Source organism: Gallinula chloropus (assembly GCF_964237585.1).
Source record: "Gallinula chloropus genome assembly, chromosome: 9".
NCBI classification, from domain to species: Eukaryota; Metazoa; Chordata; class Aves; order Gruiformes; family Rallidae; genus Gallinula; species Gallinula chloropus.
In genome coordinates, this window is record NC_140094.1 from 10,703,191 (window position 1) to 10,724,689 (window position 21,499).

General features: G+C 38.9%; 1 protein-coding gene across 1 annotated transcript; it reads right to left on the bottom strand.

The window, feature by feature from the left end:
* Positions 1 to 507: 507 nt before the first annotated feature.
* Positions 508 to 5,333, bottom strand: CFAP161 (cilia and flagella associated protein 161; the record flags this gene model as incomplete). The annotated part of the gene is made up of 7 exons (XM_084268335.1): positions 508 to 694; positions 1,486 to 1,559; positions 2,679 to 2,837; positions 3,586 to 3,670; positions 4,578 to 4,813; positions 5,021 to 5,110; positions 5,271 to 5,333. 7 exons carry the CDS (start codon positions 5,331 to 5,333, stop codon positions 508 to 510), a joined length of 894 nt encoding a protein of 297 aa, XP_084124461.1.
* Between the last annotated feature and the right edge of the window lie 16,166 nt (positions 5,334 to 21,499).

The window sequence follows — 21,499 nt, forward strand, 5'->3', positions numbered from 1 at the left end:
CAAGGGAAGTCTTAGGGGGAGAGGCTGAAGTCCCTTGGTTTCTTCATCCAGGAGGAAGCTGAGGGGAGACCTCATCGTGGTCTGTGGCTTCCTGACAAAGGGGGAGCAAAGGGGCAGGCACTGATCTCTCTTTGGCGGCCAGGGATAGAACCTGAGGGAACAGCATGAAGCTGCGACAGGGGAGGTTTAGGTTGGATATTAGGAAGACGCTCTTTACTGAGAGGGTGGTCAGGCACTGGAACGGGCTCCCCAGGGAACTGGTCACAGCACCGAGCCTGGCTGAGTTCAAGAAGTGTCTGGATGATGCTCTCAGTCCCATGCTCTGACTTGGCTCCTGTGTGGATCCCTGCCAACTCTGGAGATTCTATGATTCTATGACTCTAATGATAGACTTTCATTTCCATTTTTAAAACAAACACCTCTACAACTAAAATCTAAACAGAAAAAAAAAAAACCCAAAAGTCAGAATCTTCTCAATCTTTTTCTGGAGTCTGAAATTTTTATATTCTATGTCTCTTCACAAAACTCGTTCTTTCTGATCCCCCCTGGGTGAGGGATGGGTCTATCAATCATTGTACCACCCTCATCACTGGGATTTGCTGTAACTATTAGCCAGTAATTCTTATCTTCTTCAGCTTTATGGGAGTCCAGATAAGTGTGACAAATTACTTCGTATTCTTTTCCAAAATAAGACCTGCAAAGTCAAAGAAAAAGGGATGGGCAGGAGAATTAATATGGACATAAATTCAGCAGATCTATATGATTTGTAGATTGTTCAACGTGTTTTCCCATTTCTCTTGGCATATTCAAAATATCACTAACCAATTCCAAATATTAAACACTCACAAGAAACACAATAACCCACTTTGTTTCTCTGAATAATTTAGGAAATTGAAATCAAAGAGAAATGCCACCTTTCTGGCTTCAGAGCTAAAGCGGCCCCATCAGTATAAGGCACCAATTCACTGACTCTGTATGTATGAGCTTGCTAAGTTCTCATCACCATTTTGTTTGGAAGCAACTCCTTAACAATGTTTAATCAGTATTCATTTAATGCATGCAACTTGAACTGTTGGATTAACTTCAATTTGTTGAGAGATTGGTTTATATGGACGTGAGCAATGTACGATTTATGTAGTGTGTTTTGATCTAATTCTCATGCTCACACATTTCTTAGTGTACCATTTTTCCTTCAAAAAAAATCACAAACTGTAATTGCTCAAGACATTCAAAGGGAGACCCACCAAGAAACTAGGGAAGGCTAGAAGCATGATATGATATGTATTTAAAAAAGACTGAACTGATTGTCTGCAGCATCTCAGTGGCACATATTACAGCCCAGAAATAAAGGAAAGGAGAATGTGCATTCTCTGTTCTTTTCCATTTCCTCAGTGTGTTCCTAAAGTAACTATCTTGCTTTTTACAGTAATTCTTGATGTTAGCACATCATTATGCACATCCCTGCCAGTTACAGATTATTCTTACCTTGTCCAAAAGTTTCTTGGAACAGCTAAGCTCCGATTAGTATGGCAATGAGTAATAATAATTTCAGAGTTTGCCTGGAAAAAAAAAAACAAGGGAAGACAATAGACATACTTGATAGACATTTTACAGTAATTTTAACTTTTCTTATTCAGAATAAATGCTTTATTTACTGCTTAATGTAAGCCTGCATTGCTCTGTATCACTTTGAGACTTCTGTACATTGATAGTGAGATATTTTATACCCTATCAGTTCTCAACACAACTGTCTTAACGGCTAAGACCAGCCAAATGCTCAGCCCTCAGGTCAGAAAAATTCTGTCCAAATGTCCTGTCTCCATTCCATTCTACTCCCTTCTGCTGGCCACTATAAAAAGAATTTAAAAATTTAAAAAAATTGAAAAGAAAGCAAGTAGTAAGAGTTATTCCAGTGGCCTGTGCATCAGGCTAATTCTCCTTACAGTTTATGCTTGCCACATGAGAGACACAGATGGCTTGGGGACACAGCCTAGACATTTATATTTTACCCATTTGCAATTTCTTATGTATAACACAAGTATTTTTTTATTCACCTCCATTTACCAATACTGTGAATAAAGAATGTTGTCTTTGACAATTACATGATTTTGACTGCATTTATTAGTGAGCTGATTCTATGTAAATGAGTCACAGTTCAAGGCTGCAGAGGAACAGTTATATTGGTGATATTTTGCTATACACCCAGCGCTTCGGGAAGTCTCGCAGTTATGTGGAACAGCAAAATACTGCATCTCCTTAGTGTATTTACAGAAGGTTTAAAACCACATATGGAAAAGCATCCACATACTCAGATGCCTTTATAAATTTGTAAATTTAACGTAAATTTAATATTGGACATGGAATTTAGCACTCAAAAGTCCTGAAAAGCAGATTCCAAGTGCTGCATCCTCACAACATGGTCATGTTGACCTTTAAAAAAATCTGATGAGGAAAACCAAGCAAACCAACCTCAAAGTGAACACCAGAAGCTACTAGTTTTATATGCAGATTCCCAGGTTAAATAGACTTAACTCTTAACTCTCTTCCTTCCTAAAAGTACAGTTCATATCTTATATAAGGAAAATGTGTGAATGAAATGGACACAACCTTTTTCTAAGTACAACATCTACAGTTACAATTAAATCTGCATAACATTTTCTACTGTTTTAATTGCTTACAGGAACTGGAAATCCTTCATATTCAAGACGCAGCTGTGGATCCAAGAAGGCAGCTTGCCAGCAAGTCAAATAGGAAAGCTCATCTGTCAGAAATACTTGCTGAAGGTGAGATTTCTTAGCAAATCTTATAAATGACTTATGGTCACTTGCTAGATATAACTGTGAATGAAAATATACATTAAGGTCAGTATAAATATAAAAGAAACAGTAAGTAGTTTTAAAAAATATTTTTCATTAAAAAAAGAAATTCTCAACTGAAAAATCAGTCTGCCAAGTGAAAGCTACACAGACAAAATGCCTTACTTAGATTATATATTGTTCATCAGCTCATTAAGTGGCTATCCTATATGCAGACAGGTGAATACTAACATAAAACTGAACTTTCATTCACAGGATTCTCTCTCACCAAAGTGGTTGTTGAGAGAGAAATTATTTTCAAAGCTGTGATTTATTTTGAGTATTTAACATGTAATGTCTTACCTGCTTCTAACTTGGAGACATAATTGTTAACATTTAATAGAAATCTACTCCCTTAGAGTGACAGAATAGTACATTACTTCATATACCTACTACAGACTTATCTTGACAAGAATGAAATGTTCTCATTGTACTCTCACTGTAATTCTTTCATGATTCACAAGCTAATTTTAATTTCTTTTTCCTGTTTTTTTTTTTTTTTAATATCAGTCATTCTGGCTGACAGCCCCCTTAGCTTGCACACCTGATCTCAGGCATGTTGTATAAACTTTCTGGATAGGTATTGCTTATCTTGATCTATGTATGATTCTGAATCTGTTCCATAAAGCAAACATGTTGAACCACAGTGCAGCTTTATATAGAAGGAGAGTAAGTAAATGCACACTATCAGTATATGCTACCATTGCCATTTGTCACTTCATTGCCTTACCATTCGGTCAGAAGCCCCTCCTGTTGTCCCAAGACAAAACTTCTGGCCAAATCTAATTGGTTCACTTGCTGGAGCTCCATCAACACTGTTAAAATTGTAAAAAAGGAAGAGAGATACATTCAGTCAATCAATTTGGTTTGTTACATTAACATTCATCCTGGTATACCCCTTTTTCCAGAATAATTTCTGTACTTTACATTAAAGAATCACTAAAATAAGTGCTAGGCTCTCAAAGTATTGTCAGTGTAAAAAGAACTTGTGTAGCTGATCAACCTAGTAGTCAGTGAACGAGGGACTTGATAACGTTTGGTACCGATGAGACTAAGATCTGACAGCAGCTAAGCAAAAAGTATTTTGCCTGCAGTTCTAGAAGGCCTAAATTATGCTCTTGGCATCAAAATCCTTTCATAGGTCTAACGCAAAGAGTTTCATTCAATCTGGATTATATGGGTTAGTTTGTACTCTTGTGCCTTGTTATGGTTAAACACGTACACCCGGGCAGATCCTCCCACTGTTCTGTTTTTTCTCCCCAAAACTGATGGAATTAACTATGTTTCTGAGGGAGAGAGCATGCTGTCAGGACTCCAGAAACATTGTCCGTTTCATGTACAGCAAAAGCATTGACACAGATTTCTGCTTCAGAGACCTTATTTGCAGGAGAATGAAGAACAATACTAATTGCTCTTTGGACATGTTTTGTAATCTACAGCTGAACTATGAACACATTAGAAACTGCTACAGTTTACCAAGTGATACAGTGAACTAGATTCTGTTTCTACACCACTTCTAAACTGATTTAAACTTCTTTGGAATTATTGACAGTAATGCATGGAGCAGAATCAAACCTAATGCATGACCCAAGTTAGACTCTTACATACATTAATCTTACTCAAATTCATTTGTATAATAGCAAAATCCATTGCATATTTCTTAAAGCAAAACACTGAAGGCTAAACAGAAAAACTGAAAAAAACTCAAAAAAAGTAGGAAACCTTAAAATGCAAAAAGTGTTTCGAGCCACAGGGTCCATGCTCTCAACTGCACTAACTCCACAAGGTGCTTCCAGTGATTTGAACGAATATATGGATATTTCATCCAGATTAATTGCCAGAGTCAGTCTGACACACGCTCCAGGGCAGTTCTTCGTGGAGGATTTGCTGCCTGGGTTCAAAAGCATCACGGTGTCTCCAAAATGAACAAATCCATCCTTAGACACCGACAGCTGCATCTAAATTAAAACACACACATGGTTTTTTACAGAATTATCTGAACCTAATATCAGAAGTGTTTCAGCACATGAAATGCTAACCCATGCATTCTTATTATCATAGCAATCATATTACCATTATTAATTCTGGCATCAGGAACACTGACAACATCTCTGCCATCCTGTGTGTAGTCAGAGATGACTGGCATAACATTCTTTAAAAATTACCTTCTTTAAAAGCTTCTCTTGCAGGTTGTTTATTTTCTGTATCAGAAGTTCTCCACGTTCTCTTCTGTCCATGAAATCCCTCAAGCGATCCTGCTTGCAAGGGAGAGAGGGGGCAGGCAAGTTATCCAGCACTCTCAAACCTCGCGTTCAAACCGAATTTAAAGCACAAGAGGGAAACACGGTGAGGCGAAGAGGCAGGGCAGGCTGCCCGGCAGCCGGAAAGGAAAGAAGGGCCTGGCTCCATCGCTACCTGCTCCAAACACGCCGCCTCGTTCCAGTTGCCGACGAGCACCCCGCGGCTGTAAGCAGCCATGGCTGCCGCCTAGGCCGCACGGCGTCCGCCGTCGCCAAGGCGATCGCTCGAGCTAGCGATTGGGCAATGGGAAGGCCGAGCCCGCCAATGAGAGTGCGGGAGGGGGCGGGCTCTTTCGGGCCCGGCGGGAGGCGGCAGCGGGATGGGACAGGGATCGGGAGTGGGATGGGGCGAGGACAGGGACGGGCCTCGGCCAGGCGAAGCCACCCGGCACACGCACCCGTTTGGGACCCCTTGGTGTTTGCCCAGCCCGGCAGGAGCTCTGAATACAGGAGGCCTGCTTTCCCTGCGGCCGTTCTGCCGAGCCGCTTGTCTTCCTGCAGGGCTGTGCTGAGAAGGGGGCTGTGCTGCAGGGTCCAAAGCAGCACCTCATCTTCTCACGCCTGTCTGAGGGCTTTCTGATCACTCGGCTGCATGCCTACGCCTTTTTCGGCCTCATTGTACATGGAAATACTTCTGCTCCCGGTTCGGTTGTGTGGTGGTGTAGTTGCACAAACAGGAGATGCTAAAACTCAAGAGCCAGGCTGCAGCGTTTGCACGAGGCTTTATCTATAACCAAGTAGCCTCTTACGCTCTGTATTAGCCAAGGAGGTGCATCAGCTCGATGCAACAGGCGGTTCTTGACAGCAGTGATAAGGCATCAGGGAATAGCTTGAATGCATTAGGTGAATGTTTTGATTGCAAATGTTTTGGTTTGTTATTGCTTCAGTTCTGCAATCTACTACAGCGAGCCGGGCTAAGGGAATGCACTTTGCCTTTGCTTTCCAGATAGTGTCAGTGAATTTCAGTGACGGTGTAGATCCTCGCACAGGACACTTAATCCCTTTACAATTGTCATGGTCTTCTTGCAAGCTTACTGTCCTAAGGTTTCAATGCCTGATAGCTTAAAAAGCTTAAGAGAAAATGCTTTTGTGTGGAAAGCTAGGCTACATGTGATCCTCTGCTAGTTTTGACAACGGTGCACGTGAAACCCGTGTTTGATTTTGTTGTTTTGGGGTTTTTTTCAACCAAAGTTACTTCATGAATTTAGCACAGCCCAAAGCGTTTAAGGGCGAAAGAAAATCTATTTTTGTTCAGATAGCACCACTTTGTGGTCAGTTCTAGTAAGTGACACTTTCCTCCACAGCCGTGTTGGAAGCAATGCTGAAATTGATTAACCGAAATACAGAAGAAACTTTGTTCTTCTTGGCCCGATATCAAGAGCCAACAAAAATTTTGAAGTATCAGTTGTGATTTTAAATCTTAAGAGTTTTCAGGAAAAAAAAAAGATTTAATTAATTTCCTGTGTCGCTAGTAATTTCTGCTTAGTACTTAAGATTACATTCATGCTTTTCACAGAGTTAAAAGTATTGATTAAGATGACTGATTAATCATACTGAAATGCAAATGATAAAGTGGATTTCTCACACTTTGTGCATGCTAAAAGCTGCATGACACATTTCACCTTAAATGATTTGCTTATCTCAGTGTGCAATGTCTAAGATGTTTCAAATCTCTGGACTTCTTGTTTCAGAATTGAAGCCACTTCTAAATCAATATTCAGAATCAAATAATTGTTTTAAAACTGTGTATTATACTCAGCCAAATTATTAAGAAGAACCCATGTACTCTTTCTTGCTGTGCATGTAGCTATTCTACAGAGTCCACAGAAAATGTCCATTGTTCTGTAGCCTTATGTACCATATGTACTCAGTTACTTACAGATTCTGATGCAAATATTATGTAGAAAGAGATATTTGTACTCAAAATGTAACTGTGTGCAGAAATATCTCCATGTATCCCTTAGTAAGATGATACTGTGTCTGACTCATGGAAGACTTTCACTTCTGGTTACATAGTATCATATGGAAACAAACAAAAAGATCTTTCTATAAACATCCTTGTAAATTCAGCATCTTTCCTGCAGGGAAGGCTACAGGTCTGTTCATCTTAGTTTCCTTTTGAGCAGATAAAATCTATGTTTACTCCTAGCAGTTGTTTGCATTATTAATGGTGGGAAGAAAAGTGGTACTTGTGAAAGAATTGGTCCATGTTTCATCTGTTAACTTATGCCAGCACACAAATTGACCTGACTTAAAGATGTATTTGGTTTATTGGAAAAATCAGTATTTCCATTTTTTTTTATTTTAAATCTTTGATAAATAAAATTATAGCCAGTGTACTTTCAGAGACTCTTCCCCTACTGTTCTACAGTTACAGCTCTCTTGATCTTTCTCATTTCTCTTTTTGTAATGAAAGAGAACTAGATGGTTGAGAAGACCCAATAATAGCATGTAGACCTCTCTAACCCATTACTTTACATAAAAGACTAGGTTGATTAGGCTTTTAATTGCCTTAAGATTGCCAGTAATGTGTGAAACAGAGCACGTCTTAAATATTTTGATACATACCAATGCATTTATATATTAGTAGTTAAAAAAAAATCATCATTGAATCAAATCTGGCAAAAAGGGTTAGGTCTGAATGGAATAAATTCAGTCCAAGAAAGTAGTATGCTGTCTTTATTCAGAGGAATTGGCAGAGCATTAAGTTTGTCTGTGAGCTCTTCTACTTATTTCATGGTGGAAAACATGATTTTTACCTGTACCTGCTGTTTGGCAGTTTAAGAAATTCTATTAATACTGAAAAAAACCGCTAAACTGATGTTTAACTACATACAGGTTGCATGAGAATGTTTTTAATACCTGCCTTTACTGCCTTGAAAGAGTATCTATGTTTTTTCCCATATTCCTTTGTTTTTCATGTTGAAAATTATGCGGATGCCAAATCTGATTAACAATACAGACTAAATAACACTGCAGAGGAATGAAACATATGTTCCTCGGGACAATTTGTCTCCTTTCATTTTATTGTTTCACACTAGCATTATTCTGACAGACCCTATGAATCAGAGCATAGCTATCAATTTTCTGTGCCGTTATTAGGTTTCTAGCTATTAAAATGATTAATCTGCCTGTTAATAATGTAACTTCAGTTTCTTATTCTAACCTGTTCCCCAAACGCTCATCTGTTCACAGCACAAAAAGAATTAAGTCGTTTATGTGATAAGATTTAAGGACTGTTGTTTTACCAGATGCTTTTTGTAGTGGTGCCTCCCGCTTTGGCTGTGAATTTCAGAGTGGAGTTCTCTAGCATACTTCCATCAGCATGAAATAGTTCAGCAGGGCACTACTGGGTTTATTAGCACAAGCAGGAACACTGTTAATTAAGCTATATTGCTTCTTATGTTTAGCTCTTCACAGGACTGTGCACTATATATGTCTACCTTCAGGCAGTTTTAAAAATTCTGATTTTGCAAGCTGTGGAGTATGTGTCCGAGGTATCACGATCAGAACAAGACTGGCCATGTCATTGGCTAGGTTAAAGGTTTATATTTCATTTGCAGTGCTTAATGTACATGATACGATCTCAGCTGATTCCTTTTGAGCACTACTTGCCAGGGACCTACTTGAAGAGACTTTTGTTAAGTCATGTTCCACCCTACTTCCAATATATTGAGTGCACTGCATTCACTGAACTACAAATTTCTGTCATCACCCACAGGCACTGACACAGAATCACTGTGGGTGAGGCGTGGTCCTATTTATAACGGGTGGAAATCAGGTCATTGTCTCTCTTGTTTACTGATCTGTTTAAGCTTTGGTTTCCATGAATACTCATGCTTGAGATTTTGAAATTTGCTTTTTGCTAGCATTTTTGCATATAAAAAGTAATAGAATGATTGTCTTTAGGGAAAAATAAGCCCTAAACTCCATGACTTTAGCTGACTTTGACCTTGGGTTTGTTCAAATGTGTAGTCCCGCCCATGTGAACCTACTGCTCCTGAAACTGAAAAGCAATGCTTTTGCATGACCTCATGTGAACCCAGATCACCCTGTTTCTTCCCACTTTAGGACTAACTATAGAGAGTTGCCTTGGCTTCCCTGTTTAGCCTTTCCTGCAGCATGGTCCGTAGCTTCTATTGCAAACCGCCTGTGTGCATCAGTCACGGCCCAGTTGTGTCACTTCTCTCTTTTTGGCTTGTGTTTCCCCGTGATCATAATGTTCAAGATAGAAAACAGTCCGTTCCCTTAGTTTTCCTTAGTGGAAATATGTGCTTCAGTCTCTTGAAGCAAAGCAATGACATTTACAAATAATGCTAGAGGTGCGTGTCAGCCCATCCTCAAGCCTTCACTAAATTTCCTTGTTAGAAGCTGTATCCCACTGGGCCCACATCAGAAGTTTATTTGTGGTAGTCAAGGTTCAGAGATAAAGAAATGTTAGAGATCAAAATACTTTACTTTGGTTCAAATGAATCTGTATGCTTCATAAAATGAACTTTTAAGAAACAGGAACAGAAAGTGACTTATGTATTTATACCACAAAAGATGAATCAGTTAAATATTTCTGGCATAACTAAAAGGAACACGATGAGAATCTTTTGTCCTGAGGGGAAAAGAACACATGTATTGTAATTGTTTTTAACATTTTCTGCCACCATTCCACTATTTATGGTTTTGATTTGGATGACCTTACTCTGGCACTGTATTTATGTCAGACATCACAGCCTACAGAAAATATTTTATATGTCTGAAGACTCTGGCAGCTGTTCTAATTTGAGACTCTGAACATTTTGGTATTTCTTTGTCACTGTTGGTTAGTAAATTAGAAGTTCTTAGTTAGTATCTTTTCTTTGAGCTGTGGGAGAGAAATGGTATTTCAATATAATGCTGAAGACCCAAGGAACAGACAAAGCATAAATAGACTAATAATAATAAAAGTATTAAAATGGTTATTGCAAGGTATAGTGTATTTGCTAGTCTAAAATGAAAAGCCAGACACAACAGTCATTCTGTCGGTGCCTGTTTTGGAGAGAAATAACTTTCTTGTAGGTATTGGTAGGTTCCTCCTGTTTGCTCTCTTCAGTGGAATGCAGTGATGCAGAACCTTTTCCTACCGGTTTTACCTGAATCCCACTGGAAAAAAAAAAGGGGGGGGGGGGAGGGGGATCAGTGTAAAAGCAAGGGTTGGGGCTCTTTCAAAAGGAAGCAGAATATCTGTTGCACTGATAGTATTTTGTGCTTTGAGATGGGAGTTGAGGCTCTGTCGGTGCATGTATTGCTCGCATGGAGCCCTGGGCAGCTCCCAGAAGGGGGTGTATGTACTCCCTTCGTGATAAAGCCACCCTGAGAGCACTGCTGAACTGCATTTCTGTCTCCTTAGATATTGGGAACTCTTCACTATGGGTCACTTCAGAACCTTAAAACGTGTTTAAAAACTTGTTGTTTATCTTCATTGAGAACATGAAAGCACAGCTTTCCCACCTCCTTCAACAGTGTCTCCCACAGCAAAAAGGTATTTTTCAATAATATTTGCAGCCCTTATTAGAAGGTAAAGATACATTGTTAAGATCTCTAGGCCATGCACATTGCCACTATTTAAACTTTTGGGAATCTGTCTAAGAGGGAGGAAGCAGATATACAAAAGAATGCACAGAATCATTCCAATCCATACAATCTGTTCATATTTTACATGGTCTCTAAGAAAATTTGCATTCAGCTCCATTTTTCCCAGCTATTTTACATTAAAAACTGTTTTTTCTCTTACAGAAATTGTGTGGGGATTGGAGTGGAGAACAATCACTAAATCCACAAAGCATTTTTCAATCTCCGTTGATCCTGGCAGCAGTCTTTGGCAAAACTAAAAGCAGCAACAGTGTCTTACAGAAGACTGGCATGATTTCCCATGATGTAACGAGGTATGTAAGTGTAGAGTCAACTATGAGATTAAAAATTTCTGAATAGAGGTGGTCATGCAGGAATGCAAATTCCAAGGCTTAAGAGTGCAAATATGTAATTAAGTGACGATGCAGGCTTTTATATCAAAAGTTTAGTGCATACGCAAAATTAGAAACAGCAAAGGGCTCTCTAAGCCACTTGTGTATGCTATGCCTTTGGGAAAAAGAGTGAATTCAGAAGGTGAATTAATCTCAGGGAGACCACCTCTATCTGAACACTGGCAGTAAGGGAAGAGAAGTTTGCCTCTTAGTGGCTGGATGGAGGAATAAGTGGCGTTCTTCTGATTCTTTCAGGGCATGAAGAAACAAATCAAATCTGACCATGTGGTTCTGGTTGATAAGGAATGCAATAGTGTTATCGTGACAGAGAAGGAAGCATTAAAATAAACATTGGCCCCCACCCCTGCACCTCCTGTTCTCTTCTATTGTTCTGCTCTTCTCAAATCACATTTATTTACTTCTGCTACCTCTCAAGTTGTTTTCTTCCATCATTATGTTTCTCTTTTTCCCTACCCCCCTAGGGGTTTCATAGTCAATCAAAGCTCCTTAGTCCCTTGAGAGTTCATAGGCACTTCAGGCCAGACTACTGTTACAGGTATTTTTGCTGATATGAAGTCCTGCAGGTCCTTACTGAATATCATACATACTTTTGTTATTTTATCAATTATTTTTTGTAACCACTGCTCTCTTTTCCTCTCCTCTTATTTGTTATACCCTGTCTGAAGTGTAGACCACAGTAAAAGTGAAGGGCAGTGCCTTTTCTGAAAGGTATATTGACAATCCTCTCATTTCTTACATATGTTTTATAAGTACATCCCACTTGGAGTGTACCTATAACACTATTTTTGTAGCAAGTGTCTTCTGCTGGCTGCATATTACATATTACAAAACATGATGGTGACTAAAATTGACAAGTTGTTGTGGCAGTTTGGTGTGGCCTTTCACAAGTTGCAGGTACATGCAATGGTTGGGTGAAGCTTGGCTAGCTTTCTTCATACTTTCCTACATTCAGTAAAGTCTTTCTAATATGCAGTCTGCACTGACTTAAATTATTTTTAAATCTGTTTTTCTCCCCTAAAATGCTTGTGAAGTCTTGCCAAGAAAAGAGGAAGGAAAAAAAAAAAGATATAAAAAGAAAAAAAAAAAAAAGAAGAAAGCAAATAGACCAAATAAGCTTATATCTTAAAGAAGGAACAGTTGCAACATAGAGTGTGTCTGATTCTTCTTCCCGTATATACTTGGGAAATGTAAAACCAAGACCTGTGAAAGGAAGTGTTGGGAATAGCCCTGGCCCTTGTAAACTTCTAGCAGAAGCTGATCAAAGTACTGAGCTTCAGTCTGTAAAATCATGAGGGATGATGATTCTGCTCCCATCAGCAGGAAAATATTCTGGAAGCCTGGCAGCATCTGTTACTCCTTAAATTTTTTTTGCCTGTCGCATTTCATGTTGTTAGGAATCCTGCATGATTCCAGTTAAACTTGGAAAGCTGGGGGACAGCTTTGTGGCTTTAATTACTTCTGCTGCTTCTGGAAAATGTTTATATTTGCATTCCAATTTAGCAAGCTTAACTTACTACTAAGTTTGATTGTTCTCAGCTTCACATATCTGTCATGGATCAGTCACTTCAATTTATTCCTTTGCTAGTCTATGTCCAGCTGGTGAACTGGTAATCCTTGCAAAGGCTATCAAATGTGCCAAAAATTAAACTAGATTTTTCTTCAAGAAGTAGTAGTGAAGGTATTTAACTACTCTATGACATCCTTCTCACTTTAATGACAGACAAATACAATAATAATGATCTGTTTACAGTGTATAGCTGGGTTTACCTTCAACAGGTCAGGAAGGCAGCTATTTGTTCTTTACAGGCAGAGAAATTGAAATAGGGTGTCTCTGCTTTGCAGGTGGAGAAACCAAGGTAGGGTGAGAAGCAAGCCGGTATGAGTTGATTGTGAACTTTGAATTTCTATGCTCAAGAATACAGGGTCCCAACAGGGTTTGAGAGCTCTCCAGCTACTAGAGATTCCCTGCCTTCTCAGTATGTTGTGATAAAAGCAGTCATTAACAACTCTCCAGCAATGCCTAACATGATTCTGTTATATTTAGGTGCAGTTATAAACAAATTTTAAATTGTCTCTGGAAATATAAATATGTAATTAATATTTTAATAATTCCCTCTATTTTTCCTTTCTCACTAAAAAATACTTCACTGTACTTCTCTGTTGTTTTCTCTCTGTATCTCTACCCAACCATTTCCCTTCCATATTTCATAACATGTCCTCCTGTCTTGTATCTTCCTCTAACAACATACCAGTGAGATGTGTAATCTTTCAGAGTGGGGAAATAGTGTTTTATAACCCAAAAGTTACAAGTCAGAAAGTAGGGAGGAAATGTTATGCATGTTGAAAACTCCAGGAGTTTGGGGATTGCAGACCAAGCTACCAAACTCCAGTGAGTGTTCTCCCCACATTTCAGCCATTTTAGTGTTTTCAAACTGAGGTCAGGCAGAATAAGGGACCAACTCTGGATCATCTTTACATTATTAGGTCAGCTCTTATAGCTGGAAAAACTGGCAGCAGGAGCTTCAGCCTTCCTCACACCTGAGACAAAACCAGGGTATTGATTATACTGGATAATACATATTATCCCCAGGAGGCATGTGGAAACATGGGCTTTGCTGATTTTGTTGGCAATTATTGCAATGATTGGTGAGACAGACTGATGCATTTTGCATGTCTTTGTTCACGTATAATAAATTAATTTCTAAGTTAGTCTTTTTTCATTGTTAGGGCTACTTGCAGGCTTGGAAAAGAAGTTAACTGAGAAAAGAGATTTTAAAGGCAGCTTTCTTCCAGTATACTCAATGATTTAAGAGGGGCACTTCAGTACAGGATGGCAAAATGGTACCTGGAGCTGTCCACATTTTATGGGTTATAGCTGGAGTTATATGCTTACACCAGTCATGAGCGCAAAAAGGGGAAAAAAGGCATTTCAAAGCAGTGGAATTAAAAGCCATCATCCTTAGAGTAATTTTTATTTTTATTGCCCAGACTGTTATCTGTAGTGTTTTGATGCTTGTTGCTAGGAGAAGCAATCTGGTAGCAGATGGAGTCTTGCAGTGGTTTTACCATTCTTTTCAGCAACAAGTTCTTCTCATATATTCCTGTGTTGTCCTAATCCCCAGGCTTTGACCCAGTACTATTCTGAATAATATATTTGTATACTTTCTGAAAAAAAAATGCATTTTTTAACCTCAGCTGTCCAGACAGCACAAAGGTCTGGAGACAAAGCAGGCACTGGAGGCGGTGAGTGACAGAGACGGTGTATGGGCATGAAGGGTAATGATAGGAAGTTTGGAAAGGGAAGTTAAAACCTGTAAATGAGATTGAAAAAGGAGATGAAATATGATGAGTATCAGGCAAAGCAAATGATAATTCCAGCAGCCTTGTGGATACACTGGAGAACAAGGCAAAGATTTCAGGAAGGAAGAGGAGGCAGTGAGACAATGATTTTCTCAACGTAGTCAAGAGCTGATAATGCCTTGGTGCTTGTTTATAGCAGTATATACTCCAAAGCACTCTGGTCCTTGGAAATTGATTTGTGCTGCAGGTTATACTCATTATTTCTAGAGACTTGCTGAAGGTAAGAGTAGGAAAATATTTTTTTAGTGGCATTCAGTCCTGCAACTGTTATCCACCACTATCTAATTAATGCCAAATGTGTCATCACGCCTTAGTCATGGAAAGGAATTTAGGATGGATGCCTGTTTTTTCAGTGAATAAAATACCATTTCACCCTAATTAGACTCATTTTTACTGAGGACAGCAGTTAAATTATATTAACAATACCTCCCCCTTCAATATTGTGACGGAACTGAACATATAATAAATTCTACACAAAAAAAGAAGCAGCATCCGTCTGCAGTGACTTTAATTCTTTGTTATATGATCAAGTGAAAAACAAGTTCTCTTGAGTAGTTAGCAATGCAGATATTCAATGTGCCATTGTCTTCAATGGATAACTGGTAGTTTTGTTTGGCGATCGTTATGGGCAAATGTTTCCCATCATTGTTAATACCAGGGCAGTTCCTGGTAGGAGGTCCACAGAAGATAAAGCTTCTCTGCCTGTGAATATTTTTACTCTTTCTTTCAGACCTTCGGTAAGCTAGTGAAGTTGAACAGTCTCCTTTCAGTCTGCACCAGCTTTGGCTCCATTGAGGTTGGCAATGTGGGTAAACAAAAGGTCTGAGGTATGTGGAAGGGTTTTTTTTAATATCTCAAATCAGTCAGATGTGGTAACCCCATCTTTAGAATAAAAAAGTAATCTTATTTATTAATCCTACAGCCCTCCAACTTTTTCTTCCACAAAAGTGATCGTTCATTCATTGTATTCGGTGATTCTTAGAAATCTGTGCTGTGGGTAATCAACATGTTATCTTTTCTTTATGGTGTGTATTGCTTTAAATGTGACACTTTATTTTGTGAAAGCACTTAGGGTCTTGGGTTGTACTGAAGTAGTCAGTGAGCTCACAAGCAGTAAAAGAATACTAGCCAAGTAAGAAGTGAGCATAAGTATCTTAAAAGCTTTTAGCCTTGCAAATTTATGGGGTTTTTATGTTCCACACCTCCAAAAAGCAGAACTGAGCTAGTTCATGCATCTTCTATGTGTACTTTTCAGTTTGTTAATTTACCTTTGTATCTGCTGACATTGAATTCATATATTATTTTTACATTAAGTCAATTTCTTGGTAAAGTTCTTCAACTCATGGGTCCAGCATCTTCAGCATTTTCTTGCTGTGGAAAAAGATTTCATTCTTAAGGTGTCCTTTAGTGAGACCTGAGTAGACCTGAGCATTCAGAAAAGGAAGAACAGCAGCAGCCTTGCAGACTCTGAATTCTATTATGACTTGCTGCTTTTCTATTAATTTTTCCCTTGTAATGTCATTCACTTCTAACGACAGGATCATACATTCCCAAAATTGCAGAGGAAGGGTGTATAAATAATTTCATTTGCTTGCTTTTAAAGTTAGTTTGAAAGCACTGGCATCAGTGACCCTTTGCTAGCACGTGCACTGAACAAAGAGTTTTAAAACCCATCTTGTTCAGTTCTGGTAAAACTTCTGTAATCCACTGAGCTTTCCCTGGAGTAATTCACTAACGGGCCTCTCCACTTTGCAGATCATTTTACTCTAGGACTGTTGAGCATTCTCAGCTGTTTTCAGTGATAATAAAATAAGTTTAGTAGAAGCAATATCTTTTCTTAAATCCTCCAGGCACATTACTGTAAATATGCTGTCCGTTGCTTTTTATCGTGTTGGGGGATGAAGCACAGTTTGTGGACTAGGCCTGTATCTGTCAACCAGTTCCAGTCCTACATGTACCTTCTGTATTTTTCTTCCAGCTTTTGGAATAAAGCTGCTGTCTACTAATTTATGAGCTAGACACAAGGCCTATTGTCCTGTTAGTGTTTGTAGTTCCAAAACATTCAGCTGATACAAGTCTAAGAGTAGTAGATGGGCCAGCAAATTGTACTATGTGGCCATGTATAAACTCAAAGTGATTTATGGGATTGACAGCAGACTTTGCAACAATCACTGCCAGTTCCTGTATTCTTGATGACAATCTCAGTGCAGAATGGATTGGGAGGTACAGTCCATCGGGCCAGGACTGGAGTCTTGAGGAACAATGTGGAAGGAACGTCTTTGCATTTGCTGCTGTGTTAAAAGTGGACTTGACTTGTAATGTACTGCCATGAACTTAAAGCAGCTGCTGATTAATTTGGAAAGATAAAACCACAGACGGTTCTGAAAAAATAAATTTATATAAGCAACTGTTTCCTTTTTATCTTCCATCATATTGTAAGGGCACAGATTTGATACAGCCGCACAGCAATTTACTTTTTTATATTTAAAAAAAATGAATTAGAGTTTAACTTGGAAAGAGTACAAGCAATCACTCATCCTTTGATGCAGAAAAAAGTGAGCCTTTTACAAGGGATAGCAAGGTCTAGTCAAGTTATAACAAGGGACCTGTCAAGCAAGGACCCGCATTCCTGGGGTTTCCTACTGCCCAGGAAGAGGGTTTCTGAAGAAGATGAAGGTGCTAGCTGTGAGAGTGCCTTGTGAGAGAGGATGAGCTAGGGGATGAAGTGACACACAGGGTTTTGAATGAAAATTGTATGTCTGGAAACTGCCATTAAGTGATAATACAGTGTGTGAGGACAAAGGGGTCTAAGAGAGTTATCTATGTTAGCATTTTGGTATGGGATCAGCTTGCAGAATACTTTCACCACAGGTGTTCTAGACTGTTCTTGGAGAAAATTAAGCAAGAAACTTAATTCTAGGCTTGGACCTCATTTGCTTCAAGCCCTGAAGGGGACATTTCAGCCTGTACCAATGGCTGATCCTCTGGCTGATGTCAAACCATACATGTCAGAGACATTTAATCAGGGGACCAGCCTAGGTTTAGTCCAAAGTGAAACCCTGGAAAAGTAGATTGTGTATGTATAAAGGCCTGAGAACAAATTGTTTTGATGTACAGATCTATTCCTTTCATGCCCAAATCACTTGCTGATGCAGATATAACATGTTGACAAACTGGCAGTTCTTCAATTCTGTGTTTATCTTTTATTCTGAGAACTACTCCAAACCTCTGCTTTAGTGCTTTCTGGTAGAAAAGCAACAGCTATATCTGTTTCTGCAAACCAGACTGGCCGTGCATTTGTACTTTATCAGGAAGTCTCCAGTAGAAAGATTTGAGTCTCCCACCCAACCACAGATTCAGGAAAGGACATGCTGAACCTGCCCTAAGATCCTGGACTTAAGTGGGTTTTAATTTTACAGCCGGAAAGATTAACACCACAAAGACACAATGGAACTGAGTCAGCCTCAAGATTCCCAAACATATCACTCATTCCCCTATCATCATTCCATTTTCCCCTCACATTTTATGGTGTAAAGGTGATTCACATGGAAGAGAAAAAAGTACCACTAGGCAGAAATCAATCTGTCTGCACAGAAGCTATTTTTAAATGTTTAGAATAGCACACACATTTTCCTAAAGTGTGTTTAAGGATCATAATTCATGTGAGAGAACGGGGTGTGCTTGTGTCATTTCTGTTGGGTGTTTCATGTTTCAGAGAAGACAGGAGCTGCTTGAGAGCTAAGAATTGCTAAAATGATCAACATGCTATCATTTGAGCTCTTGAAAATGCCCACAAAAATGGCATGTCAGTAGTGGATTAACATTAAAAACTCTGGTATTTAACAGGAAATGATACTTATCTGGGAAAAACAGTAGGCAGTAAGAGCTTTTGTAACTGGGAAGGAATTCTTTATTTTATATTTACTTGTAAATATGGCGTGAATTCTACTGAAACACGGGGGATAGTTTCAGTGATTTACTGTCTGAGAACTTTCCCTGGTGAATGAAAATAGAAGAATTTTATTTTTACAACTTAAATAAAATTCTACCTGATCTGATTGCAAGGGACACAGAAACCTCCGTTTCTACCCACTGCATTTAGATCTATTAAACTGTAATAATCCCCAATCAGATGTGTAACAATGCTTCTGTTTTTCCAAGCAAAACAAGTCATTCACATGTCATATCCACCAGATCTTATGGGGCTGGCATTCTTTCTTATTTCTAAAGAAAAGGAGTTATCATTTTAAAACTTATTCCCAGAATTAATCTGTGTAATCTGTTTGTGTTGGAACAACAGCAGTGGCACGAGCAGGAGTTCTAATTCTTGAACCTTTGTTGCCTCCATCCCTGGGTACTAACTGGAATACTTAGGATGTGCTAGCTATTTTCGTTAAAGCTATTCACCTGAGATCTGCTTGCAGTTCTTTTCTAATACAGCATTGAATTCACCAGTCACAACTATTTCCTGGCAGTGTCATATTGTTAATAACAGTTAACCTTTTCTGTTTGGCTACTGCAGAAATAACTGAACTGGGCAGACTACCCTGGGTCACAGATGACAGCAACATCAAAAAACCCCGTGTCAAAAATAAATGCCCTGGAATGGGGAAATCAAAAGATTGCCCAAAATCACTCCTGAGCCATGGATGGGTGAGCCAAAGGCCTGAAAACTCTGGTCTGATTGAGTGCTACTTGGGAGATTTTTTAAAAAATTCAGTTTTCACATACATATTGCAATGAACTTATGTTATTGAGCATAACTGCTGAGAAGCCAAGGCCTCCATGACTATCTGTATTTTTTTGTTTGCCCACATTTTAAAAAGATTAAATTGAATTTATCTTTTTTATTTTTCAGAAGTCATGTTTTGTTACCCAGTGGCACGAATGCTTCTAGCCTCTCAAAGTTGCTTTGTGGCTTAAGCTTTGTTTCAATGAGAAACTGATTGATTTATTAATGATTGAAAACAGAATTTCTTTTGAGTTTTGCCAGCTTGGATCCTACCACCTAATGTAGCAAGATGTGGCATCATCTGAAAAATAATGCTTGCAACAAGTACCAGAAGTAACTTAGCAATTTGAATTTCAAGGTGAGTAGTAATTTTTGTTCCTAGACACTTATTGGTGCTTGGCACTGCTGGTCTTTGCCGGCCAGAAAATGAGTTTAAAAAGACAGCAAGGCAAGAAACCTAATCGTGACTTAATGACATATACATGGTGACTGAAGACATGGTGCTACTGGGAAATTAATCAGTTCTTTTAGTCCTCTCATAATTAGGTTTTTGGCCTTCAGGGAAGAGCTATGGTTAGGAAGATAGAGAACAAGTGCTTCTAGAAGGAGAGGGGAAAAAAAAAAAGCCAACCTTGAAAGTCTTTCAAAAATATGGCCAAGGAAAAAGAGCCGTTAATTTATGAGCTTAATTAATATCTAAATATAAATGCCAACCTAATCTCTCTCTGCAGTCTAAATATTCACTTTACTGTATTTTGTCTGCTGATAAGAACTGGAGGCCATTGAGGCAGCTGCTAGACAGGCAATTTCACGCTACTTTTTCCTAGTGAGTGCTGGTTTGCCTGATGGAACCTAAAAGCTCCCAAAAATGCTACACCCACTTCCATGTTACACTTTCACATGGAAACTAAAAACGTCTCAGAAAAAAAATCACATCAGAATGTCCAATTTATACATCTAAAGCTGGACACAGAATGATGAGAGGAGCCAGTGGATCTGTTACACAGGGTCCTCTTCACACAGAGGGTTTCAGAGGATTTGTGGAAGCGAAGGAGAACTGATTAGCTCAGGATGCAGTGCACAGCAGTGTGATTTATGTTGTTCCAGCAGACCAGGGTCAGCAGCCTTACGAGCTTGCCAGACAGTATTTTCTTTTCCCAAATTAGAAGTTGAGTGTGCCAATAGTAGGTTTCCTGGTTAATTCCGAACTGTAAATTGAGGGAGCGCCAGGTGCCCTGGCCTCATCCAGAGTCAAGATAGAGCTAATCCGTGAGTCCGTAGTAACTCGCTGCTGTCAAGTTGTGCAGGAGGTGCGAACCCTCGGTTGCCATACAAGGGGTGTGTTGGCCAGTCTTTGGTGAGAGTACCCCAGGAGTCAACCCCCGTGTTACAGCATCTGGGTTTAAAAAGAAAGCTTTGCTTTTCAAAAAAGGATCTGATTAAAAAAAGAAAGGGGAAAAGAAAAACCAAACCCAACCCAGCACTGTGGGTGTATGTAATCTCAAAAGGAGAAAAAGTATGTCATAGTTAAAAGTACCTTTTCACTTTGAGAACTTCAGTTATGAAAAAAAGAAGTCAATTCATTCTGATACTCCTCCACTACTGGATTGAAGCATAAGCCAAGTTTCTTTTTCAGTTCTTGATAGTTCCTCTGTACCCATGTGATAGATACCCTCAGCCCAATCACTGCCAGGCACTCGTGTGTTTTGTATGTGCATACAATGATGGCTCATACCATCTGGGGGTATGGAGTGAGTGTTAAATGTTGCATTGCTGTAGTCTGCTGCTAATATTAGAGCAGGATGAACATGTCGCTTCCTGGAGGCATCAGCAAGCTTTATTTGCAATTTTTTTCAGTGGTATCAGACATGTGGAATAAATTATCATAAAATGCTTGTGATTAAATGTAAAGTACAAGGAGGATTTGCAATAGTTAATCCCTTTATTTCTGGGGTCTGTGAAGAGCAAATTAAGCTGAAGACTGATACGTAAATGGTTTTCATTAAAACTAATGCTCTTATATTATAGTGTTGTTTTGTTTAATTATGGAATGTAATTTTAGAAATTATAAGCCTTAGGAATATGGCAGTTAGTAATGTGTACTGGCCTATAACTGCTGTTGTTCTGTATAAACCACAAGTAGCAAAAGTGTTATTAGAAACATTAAGACTTGTTCTGATATTTCATAATAAACTAAATCTTACTTTGTACTAATATATTCCACAGCTAAAGCCAAAA